The 11,761-nt window shown below is 39.7% G+C and overlaps 1 protein-coding gene across 1 annotated transcript; it reads left to right on the forward strand.

Annotated features, from left to right (window-relative positions):
• Positions 1-180: 180 nt before the first annotated feature.
• On the forward strand, positions 181-11,055 carry LOC139473525 (A disintegrin and metalloproteinase with thrombospondin motifs 9-like). The gene is made up of 7 exons (XM_071256143.1): positions 181-221; positions 2,010-2,365; positions 2,521-2,611; positions 8,365-8,645; positions 10,097-10,276; positions 10,603-10,750; positions 10,989-11,055. Exons 2-7 carry the CDS (start codon positions 2,015-2,017, stop codon positions 11,030-11,032), a joined length of 1,095 nt encoding a protein of 364 aa, XP_071112244.1. The 5' UTR covers positions 181-221; positions 2,010-2,014; the 3' UTR covers positions 11,033-11,055.
• Positions 11,056-11,761: the final 706 nt, after the last annotated feature.

Raw genomic sequence — 11,761 nt, forward strand, 5'->3', positions numbered from 1 at the left:
TCTCACAGTGGCCACAGGTAATTAAAAATAAACTTGAATCGTATTGTGCATTCCAAATCCTTCATCATCCTCGATGTATAAAACAAGTTATAGTTATAAGCTACAATCATCTTGTATACCCATTTTGCAGACAATTGCTGGAGCCTGCGCCAATCACAACTGTTCAATAAACCGTTTCTGTGAACCCCTTGGAAACGATAGATATACCTGTAGCCGGCTTGGTGAGTTTGGACTTTATCTTCGTGGAAAAATATAGTGTAATACTCGATAAAGTAGGATTTTTGGGGGAAGGGAAGACAAGGGGAAGGGAAGGGAAGGGAAGGGAAGGGAAGGGAAAGGGGGGGGGGGGGGGGGGGAGGGAAAGAGGTACGGTTGTTGATTTGGGATGGGTTAGGATGACGTTGAAATATACCATTGACAGTATGATATAATTATTCCAGTATAGGATGTGTAATAGACTATTTTTATGAATATTATTGTTTGTTTGTTATTTAACGACGCACTCAGCAATATTCCAGCGATATGACGGTGGTCTGTATATAATCGAGTATGGGCCAGACAATCCAGTGATTGATATCATGAGCATCGAAATCGCTCTACCGTTTAGTTCATCCATGTTCATAACTGTTTACCTTGAATATTTATGATACTGGACTGTCTGGGAATATATCAACCATCACACTCTTAGTTGAAGCCATCAACCAGGAGATAATCGACTGAGAAATCTTCTATAAAATCTTGTTTTGCTCCCATACACGCATTCATAGCACCAAACATAGTCATTACAGTACCTGGATATTCATCACATAATGTATACAGTTTTGTCCAAGAACAAGGGAACATGTGGACAAGTTCGGAAAAGGGAATTGCATCGGACCTGGGTTCTATCGCCGATGTCTCCAATTTGCAAAACTTCTCCCCTTTTTTACCCTTTGAAAGTCTTACTAAGCCTTCAATGTTTTAACCCTGATCAAACAACTTTTGAGCAAGAGTCGCATGACGCCCTATCAAGTCTTCGTAGAAAGAACATTCTAGATTGAACCTCAAAATGATGTGAAAAGTAGACACCAAGGGCTGGAGCAGCGGGAAGTTATGGCATACGATAATAATAGGTATACGATAATGATAGGCATACGATAAAATAATAGGTGACTTGAAGGAGAAATGGCAGCTGTTAAGAGGCTGGCGCTTTCAGTTAGGACAACTTGTCTACGCTCTATCAAATGCACGATTGTCATTTCTGCTTCAAGTCATCTATATTTCCGCTTTATCGAGCTTTACTGTTTCTCCCTATCTCACCAATCGCAATGTGGGGTTTCATGTACTTGTAGTAGTTGTGTATTTTTTCATCTTGTTATTTTAGCCATTTAAAACTTTTTTTTCTGATTTTCTGAAATAGATAAAATATTGTAAGTGGTTTCTACTGATACTACAGTTACTGAAGTCAACGAGTTTGATATGTTAACATTCGTGAGTGAGTGAGTGAGTGAGTGAGTTTTATCTGCTTTGAACAAGAGTTCAGTTATGTTACGGCGTGTCAGCTTGATGTGGGAGGAGGGTCCGAAGTTTTGCAGTATACGTTGCCACTTTGATGAAATGGGTCAAATGCTATTAAATTAAGAAACTTGATCACAGTGAATCTGCGATTCGTACCGGCGATCATAGGTTTCTGATATCCCTAAGGGACGCAGCTCTGCACAGCGAATTTCGGCGCCTTACTGGACCACCCTGGTCCCCTTTAATTTAAACAAATGCTTTCTAAGACAACATATCTTCCCCCGAAGGACATTCATCATGTGAAATTATCCAGATATGGCTACCAGAAAAGAGAAAACAAAATAATCTTCTTTTCGAATATAATGTGCAAACAAAAATGAGGGACATAATGACACTTTGATAATGATGAGTATCTGATGCAGCATGTAGAGAATGAAGAATATGATTATGTAAGCGTTTTAGTGATCACTAGTGTACGTGTTATCAGCTGTAGATAGTATTCAATTTTGCAGCATGAATGGAGGCAGTGATGGGAGCAGGTAGTATCCTAGATGGGATATTCCTTCTATTGGTTCTTTCACAACATCATGCTGATTCTACAAAAATATGTTCGAAGTCCAGTAACTTTCCGCTTCTTCAACAAAACAACAAACTACCCAACCACGAAATTGCTTCAATGACGACAGAGGGACCAGTAAAATGCGCATACAATTGTATGACCATTAAAATGTGTCAGTCTTTCAACTTTGACACCAACACTGGCAACTGTCAGCTGAACCATGCCACGTTATCACCTGGAAGTCTTAACGCCAGTCACCTGGTGACAACACCTGAGTTTGTCTTCTCAGACATCTCACAATGGCCACAGGTAAAATTAAAAGCATTATTACTTACTTATTATTAATTACTTATAAATTGGTAGTGCCGAAACATAAAGAATAACTTGAATCGCATTGTGTATTCCAAATACATAAGCTACTACTGTAATTATAAGCTACAATCATCTTGTATACCCCTTTGCAGACAATTGCTGGAGCCTGCGCCAATCACAACTGTTCAGTAAACCGTTTCTGTGAACCCCTTGGAAACGATAGATATACCTGTAGCCGGCTTGGTGAGTTTGGACTTTTTCTTCATGGAAAAATATAGAGTAATACTCGCTAAAGTTGTATTTTTTGGGAAGGGGTTGGGAAGGGTAGAGAAGGGGGAGGGAAGCGTAGGAGGGGGAGGACATATTGTTACGGTTGTTGATTTGGGATAGGTTAGGATGAAGTTGAAATATACCATTGTCAGTATGATGTAATTATTCCAGTATAGGATATGCAACAAACTATGTTTATGAATATTATTGTTTGTTTGTTTGTTGTTTAACGACGCACTCAGCAATATTACAGCTATATGACGGCGGTCTGTATATAATCGAGTCTGGGCGAGACAATCCAGTGGTTGATATCATGAGCAAAGCAATTGGGATACATGCATCAAACTAAGTCAGCGAGCCTGACCACCCGATCCCGTTAGTCGCCTCTTACGACCAGCATAGTCACCTGTTACGGCAAACATGGGTTGCTGAAGGTCATTCTACCCCGGGCGTCACGGGTCTATGGACAGTATTGTCATCTTTACCATATAAAGCATTTGTTATAATGAAACTCTAATAAAAAAAAGTAAAGACATCGACTTGGACTGCTTATAAAAAGAAAACAAGAACATGTACACACTTAATTTGAAATGCATTTTGAAGTTCAGTCAGTTATGGTACAATCCAAAAGACAATGTTATGAAGTTTGGGATGAATTAACAAACGCAATCAAACACATCTGAGAGTGATAATATATCCTTTTCACTAAAGCACCTCCATCGATTCACCCGAATCCTCAAATCAGGATGGAACAAGTTAAACCTGTTCTCGTCGCTGACAGTATCCTTGGCCAATCACGTCGTTGCTAATGTTGCACAGTTCGAGACAGCTGACTCTATTTCGCCGATGTTGACGGGTCAAGGCCATTCCGCGTTTGGGTCCTGGGAATTCCTTCAACTCGTTATCGTAATGGCCTTGACACTGACACCGCCAAGAAAAAGTTGCACAGATGTAACGTGTGCAGATAGTGGTGTTCCTGTGTGGTCTTCTGCTTCATTGGCTATCATTCGGGTGGTATCGCCGAAGGAGTTTGGCAATGGTCAGTCGGATGTAGTTTGGCAATGGTCAGACCCGAGCGTTATCAGTGCCATTCGAAGACCCCCAGCACCCCTCGCTCTCTATGTTCTGCTGATAATTTCTAACATAGCTCTGCTTCATACATCGTTCGTGTAAAATCATTTTTCTCCAAATGCACGGACTCCTACCAGTCATATAATGTTTGAGGTGTTTAGGCAATCGTTTTCAAATCGAGTTCAGTTTCGGAAGTATTAAAACCTATTTACAATCTAACAATGTATACTTTTTCATATCGGCAGTGGAGTTCGGTCTTGACTGCCGTCGAGTTCGGACGTCTTTTGCTTCTCAGCAACTTGTTTAGTGTTATACAACATACTTGACTGTTTATGGTTCTTCCTCTTTGGTTCTTTTGGCTTTTGATTTCTCTTGTGTTGGACTGCATTCAAACTTTTAATTTTTATTTGGTGTTTGCTGTTTGTTACAGTCAGTTGTTGGGGATTATCCTCGGCAATGGCTGACAACAGAATGGAATGTGAGGACGGACTTAAAGTGGCGGCCTCAGGGAGGAAGCGAATTGGTCGTATTCCAGATGGTACTTCTAAAAAGGCCTGTGTTGCCAAGCCACCAACTACTGTACCTCCTACTGCTTGGTCTGATCTAACTTTTGTATTTGATGATCCAGCGCAGGTCAAATCAACCACTGTCATCTTTAAAGCCGATGTAGATGAATATGATGATGGTTCAACGACTCTCTGTCAACTTATGACACAGCGTGCTTTGGCTCAAGCCTTGGATAAGGTCACTACAGAAATAGTCAGTGTTAAGCGGATGGCCAGGGGAGATGTTAGTGTCACAGCCAAAACTGTTGAGGCTGCCAAAGCACTTTTGCAGGTCACAGAACTTGATGATCATTTTGTCACCACTCATGAGCCTGAATCCTTAATGAGAACACGTGGAGTCATCTATGGTATTGATTGATGGTTCTATGACCCGGTATGACTTGGCTTCTGCTTCATTTTCGGTCATGGATTTGACCATTGTCAGTCCACAACTGGCTCCACATTGTGATTGGGAAATGTATTTGCAGGATTCATAGTGATCATTATCCTGTTTACTAGCCTTCAACTTGACCCAATCGCTGAAGTGAGTGGTACACTTCAGCGGTGGATTTTCTCTAAAGCTGACTGGTCTGCATTTACTGCTTTGTGCTCTGACAAAATCACGCCTGCTATAAACTCAATTTATATGGAGCAGTTTTCCAAATGCTTTATCTCTAACATTATTGATGCTGCCAATAGATTTATAGGCAGAAGTTCTGGTCAACGTCCGCTTAAACCGCCTGTTTGTTGGTGGACGGATAAATGTCAATCAGCACATGATGCCAGGAAGAGGGCAAAGAAAATTATTGAAAGATCGGCTTTGCCGTGTGATTTAATTGAGTATAGGCACACTTCCCCATTACTGAAACGAACTGTTATTGAAGCAAAACGTTTGTCTTGGCCCAATTACACCAGTTCTATAAATAACAATACACCTCTATCCCAGGTATGGAGGAAAGTGAAAAAGATTTCCAATCGTGCTATTCCATCTATTGGTAAAGACACGCCTGCAACAACAAGTATAGACAAGAGTAATGCTCTGGCTCAGTCATTTAAAAAAGTATCGAGTACTGATAACTTTAACTCAGATTTTCTCCTCTATAAAGAAACACTTGAATCAGGATTCTCGGATATCTTACATTGTCCAACATATCACATTGCTGATTACAACTCATTATTTAGTTTCCACGAATTAAAGAATGCCATTTCTGGACGGAAAAATACTTCTCCAGGAGATGATTCTTTATGCTATGATATGTTTAAACATCTTCCCCTTATCAGCCTTGAAACCATGCTTTTACTGTTTAATAATATTTGGTTTGAAGGCAAACTTCCCACTTCTTGGAAAAAAGCAATAGTCGTTCCAATTCCGAAGCCTGGTAAAGATCCTACTGAAGTCACATCCTGTTGCTCTTACCTCTAACATGTGTAAAATAATGGAGAGAATGGTAAAAAACCGTCTGGTGTACTTTATGAAAAAGAACAATCTGTTTTCAGAAGTTCAATCAGGATTTAGAAAAAATAGATCTTGTGCTGATCATTTAGTGCGACTTGAAACTGAAATTAAAAAGGCATTAGGTACCACTGAATATTTAATGGCTGTTTTCATGGACATTGAAAAAGCATATGACATGTTGTGGAGGGAAGGTTTGGTAATTAAACTGTATAACCTTGGAGTTTGTGGACGTATGCTTGATTGGATAAAAGATTTCTTAACGGGTAGAACTATACAAGTTCGCATTGGAACGTCACTGTCAGATATTTATATTTTAGAGAATGGAACACCTCAAGGAAGTGTGATCAGCCCAACATTATTTAATGTCATGATAAATGATTTGTTTGAGAATATTAATATCCTGGTTGAAACATCAAAGTTTGCAGATGATGGAGGGTTGTGGAAAAGGTCCGGTAATTTTGACACTATTTTCAAAGTCTTTCAACAATCTCTCTATCTTGTACTGAATTGGTGTGTTCATTGGGGTTTTAAGATTTCAGCTTCTAAATCTTCTGCTATCATTTTTACTCGGAAAAAGTTTCCTCATAATTCAAAATCAGTCTTGTGTGGTTCTGAATTGGAGTTTGTCGATAAAGTCAAGTTTTTAAGTCTCTGGTTTGATAAGAGGCTCACCTGGAAACCCCATTTGGACTATCTGATTCAGAAATGCAATAAAGTCCTGAACCTTCTGAGATGCATTTCCAGTACCAAATGGGGTGCAGACAGGAAGTGTTTGTTACTGTTATATAGAGCCCTCATTAGATCTCGACTTGATTTCGGTTGTCAAGCCAATGGCAAATAGCAAGACTTGATGTTGTTCAGTCCAAAGCCCAAAGAATATGTCTTGGAGCGTTCAGGACCACCTCTGTTGAGGCTTTACAAGTTGAATCAGGTGAAATGCCTTTAGATCTAAGGCATGAAATGTTAGACGTTAGATATATGTTAAAATTGAAATCTTTTGGGAGAAAACACTCAACGTCAACTGTGTTGAATGATTGTATAGAATATTTTCATGACACTTGGAAAAATTGTATGGGGCCTTATGGGATGCGATCTCAGAGAACGGCTTTCAATCATACTGTGCGTGATGTTCCAATAGATGACACTACTGTTCTGCCTGAAAAGCCAACATGGCTGCTTGACCTACCATCAGTTTATCTTGATGTCCTGGAGCAGATAAATAAATGTGAGCCAACACCTCGAGTTAAAGCTATAGCTGAGGAACATATCCGAAGTCTCCAATGGTTGAATGCTATGCAGATTTACACTGATGGCTCTAATTGCCCAGTGTCTGGTTGTGTTGGTGCTGGTATATTCATCGTTAATGACAAGAGAGAACTTTCTATCCGATTGGCTGATCACTTATCAGTATTTTCTACTAAACTAGGAGCAATCATTGAAGCATTGCGTTGGATTCATTTTTTAAGGCCTGTTTCAGCGGTAATTTTCAGTGACTCTGTCAGTGCATTACAAGTAATTCGGGTAGGTTCTTCCTCGACGAGGCATGATTTGATCAACATTATTCTCGTCCTTTATAATGACTTAAGTAAAGACCTGTTAAGATGTAGAATTTTCATGGATCCCTGCTCATGTTGGATTACTTGGAAATTAGAAAGCTGACAAATTGGCTAAAGCTGCACTAGACTTTGATGAATCCGAAAAGGATGAAACAAATTTACCTTCTCCTGCAGAGTTAGGCACCGTCAGTATGACCCATGCTCAAACAAAATGGCAGCAGAGATGGGCATCATCCTTAAAAGGACGTCATCTCTTTGGCATCGATCCTTTTATCACTAAATTACACATATCTAGAAATAATCGGAGAGAGGAGGTTCTCTTAACCAGACTTCGTCTTGGGCATTGTGGTCTTGGAGCTTATCTAAATGTTATTAATAAAGACGTTTCTGCACATTGTACAGTGTGTAATCAGCTTGACAATGTAGCTATTTTTTTATTGCATTGCCAAAAGTACATGTATGTTAATCAGCGTAAGGCAATGGTGGAGGCACTAACAGTTCTCAATATTGACTTCTCATTGTCTGGTATTTTCTGTTCTAGGAATATTGTTCCCCATGATGTTCAGAATGTCATTCTCGCTTATATTAAAGCGTGTGGCAGTTTTGATACTTTATAAAATATCCAGGTACTTAGCAAACCTTTACTATGGGCAAGGTGTAGATGGGCCTAGTTGCCTGAACACCTATAAAACATTTTACTAATCAATCAATCAATCAATCAATCAATCAATCAATCAATCATATCGGCAGTTTAATAAGTATTTACTTGAAATTGAGATTTTGGTTAGGTGTTTACAGTGATATGTATTGTGTAACTATGAAACATGAATCATTATTGGGGTCACAAAGCAAGAAGTCAATTTGATTGTTTGTTTCACGTTTCTACCATTTTTTGGAATGTATGTATGTTTTTCGTATTTATATGTCCATTGTCCTTTATTCCAATGTTACATGACCACTGGCTCGTAATTCAAAGAGTTAATTTCAATAACTATCTCTCTGCGCCTCGGAGTGCAACCATTTCATTGATTAAACACCAGGTCCTTCGCTTTTCGACGTCGCTTGTATTCTCACTAAACAAAGTGCTTCCGCCTGCAGTGACACCATCATCATGTGCAGAAGTCAAGGAATGTGACCCCTCCAGCACAGATGGAGAATACTGGCTGCGTCTGCTGAACTTTGACCTGTACAGAACCCGGATATACTGCTACAACATGAACACAGACACCCCCGTGGAGTACCTGACACTGCCCACTCCTAACTATGGAATTTATCCGAATGTGACAAACATCGGTTGTAATCGAGAGACATCGCTAGTCCTCGACTGTAAAGAAAGAGGTGGTGAAGCCTTTTACCACAAAATAAGAGTCCTTATTGAGGTAAATGGTAACTATTGTGCTCTTCATCCGATGGCACATTTCTATAAGAACGACGTTGAAAGCTAGATACATCATTCCCATATTATCTTTGATTTTGCCGTTGTTGTATGCATGTAATAAAGTATCGAAACATTTACTTTAGGTCCTTGATCATTGGTTTTATTTGAAAATGACAATCTGCAGATATGACAGATTCGTGACAAGTAGGGCGGTATGACAATCTTCAGATATGACAGGTTCGTGACAAGTATGACGGTATGACAATCTGCAGATATGACAGGTTCGTGACAAGTATGACGGGATTGACAATCTTCAGATATGACAGGTTCGTGACAAGTATGACGGTATGACAATCTGCAGATATGACAGGTTCGTGACAAGTATGACGGTATGACAATCTGCAGATATGACAGGTTCGTGACAAGTATGACGGGATTGACAATCTTCAGATATGACAGGTTCGTGACAAGTATGACGGTATGACAATCTGCAGATATGACAGGTTCGTGACATGTATGACGGTATTGACAATCTGCATATATATAACAGGTTCGTGACAAATATGATGGTATGACAATCTGCAGATATGACAGGTTCCTGACAAGTATGAAGGTGTTGACAATCAGCAGATATGAGAGGTATGTGACAAGTATGACGGTATGCCAGTTTGTTGATGTGGCAGGTTCGTGACAAGTATGACGGTAAGACAATCTGCAGATATGACAGGTTCGTGACACTGACATTTATTACAGCAGCTTACCAAAGGACGGGACATCTGGCGTCATCTTGGTAACTATTTTCGTGATTAAAACGCTTACGTTCTAGAGTTTGACGCTTCCATTGCATCCTGATTGTCATAATTTGTATTTTATTTAGTTGATACGAACATACCCCGGGGGCCTTATTGAAGGATTTGTTTCTTAAAGTGCAAGTCTCGGTATATACAACTTGGATAGATCGTAATATCGTTAATGCAAATATCGTATTCAAAATATCGAAAGCGGCGCGTAATGAATGTATGTTTGCACTTTGGTCCTGTCTATCAATTTCAAAAGCTGAAACGAAAAAACAGCATGGGCGGAGCCTGTATTTACTGAGGCCCAATAGATGGTCTTGTTGGAGGAAATTACCTCCATAATTACACGCTTAGTCGCACAAGCTACCTCCAAAACTACACACCTGATAACATAACAAACCCTCCCCTCCGTTCGCACTTTAGCAGGCAAGCCTCCGTTCGCACTTTGCCAGGCAAGCCTCCGTTCACGGTCATGGTCAGCTGCACACGTTTTCAGCAAAACAAACCTTTTCTTCGACCGTTTGTAACTTCGACATTCTTCTATCCACAATTAATCAATGATCATGAAATGTGAGTGTTCGGAACAGTTACATGCCAAAGTCAACTCTTGAACTGTGTTATAAAATATTCTCAGAGTAAACATTTGTATTCACAGAACATGGAGGTTGTTCGTAACGAAAAGACATTTGCCGACTTCTCTAACTACAAGGAAATAGATTACGCCAATGCTATGGACTGTTACACTGCACACTATGGTGGCGTTCTGAGATCATGTGGAACCAAGGGCGAGTTTACAGTGAACCTTACAGACACTGGGTGGATTGTAGGACCAGACGTAAGGAGTCATTCAGATTCGTCTATCTTGGTATAATTTAAACATGTATCAGAAGCCAATTGCTTGCGCTTATTCGGATCTACGTTAGACCATGATATCATACATGACGATTTGGGGGGATACCCCGGGTATCGTGACGTGAAAACAAGGACGAATCTGTGAATCTCGAAACAAATATGATATCTAGGATTAATCACAGATCCTTAGATAATTGGGCCTATGTGCCCCTTTTTCCTGTATAGTAACAAAATCATTCATAAATGTTTCAAAAGATTTTGATATACTGACAGTCTGTTTTCAATTCCGTTGAGCATTTGCCATTTCAGCAAGAATGGGCAACATCAGGATGGCGTGCCATAATAGAATCAATAGAAAGAGATGACACAGGAGCTGTTGTTCACATGAAATGTGGTGGTTACGCTGGAGGATGTCATCCGGCGGGTTCCTTGATGCTCAAGCCTTACTACAAAACGGGTAAGTCCTCTTCAAGGAAAGTGTGTGTAAGTGTTCGTGCGTGCAGGCGTTCATGTTCTCATTTGTTGAGAAAAGAAATTATTGTCATGACATCATAATCAACTGATTATCACCCAAACGCCACCAATACACGAGTTCATGATCATTAATCACATACATTGAATATCTGTACACCAGCAGAGATGAGATAACCACTTTGTTTCATCTAATCTTAATTTGGCAAACTCTCTTTTCACAGCCATTCCGGATTCTTCAGCCAAGGAAGTGACGTGCCCTCGCTGATGCTGTAACCAAAATGCTCGTGTGCTTGTATACAAGCAAGGAGTCATGGAGGATCGATCGTTTAAAATTCTTGGATGGGGGAGATATTTGTTAGACACCAAAAAATGTTTATAGAACCTGAGTGAAAACAGAATTTCCAGTACCTCTGGGAACAATTGCATTTGTTGAATTGTATTTATTCATGAGTGTTTTTGCACATTGAAGGAAAATATGTATGTTTGACAAACCGTTCGTGTTATTGTGTTTACCTGCACACTTAAATAACTGTGGTTAACAGTTTGGTGTATATTTACAGTATCAGTTGACGTATACAGATCCATATACGTCTTTGGTTGCTGTGACAGTATTTTGCGCCTTGTGTGAAATTGACACTGTATATATGAAATTGAAGTAATCATTGATTGCTAGATTCATATAGGACGTAAATGTTGTGTTAGCAGACAGACAATGTGGACTGCCAATTAATCGGAGCATTGCCTCCCTTTTAGGACTGTCTGCACCGCTCGACATGTTGTGTGGTTGGTGTGCACATAATTCAGAATGATTCGTTATTCTTCGTAGCTCGTAAGATGTTCTAATTTTCCTAGTGCCCTTATATGTTCATCAATATTCATAATTCCCGATTCTTAAACTAGGGAAGAGATATTTCCTTGCCGATGCAGTAACAGATCAATTTCGTGTACTTCATAACATTATGAATGTGTGGTTATCCTTTTGTCATACAATAAT

Source organism: Haliotis cracherodii, unplaced genomic scaffold, assembly GCF_022045235.1.
Source record: "Haliotis cracherodii isolate W230 unplaced genomic scaffold, xgHalCrac1.p SCAF_29, whole genome shotgun sequence".
Classification (NCBI taxonomy): Eukaryota; Metazoa; Mollusca; class Gastropoda; order Lepetellida; family Haliotidae; genus Haliotis; species Haliotis cracherodii.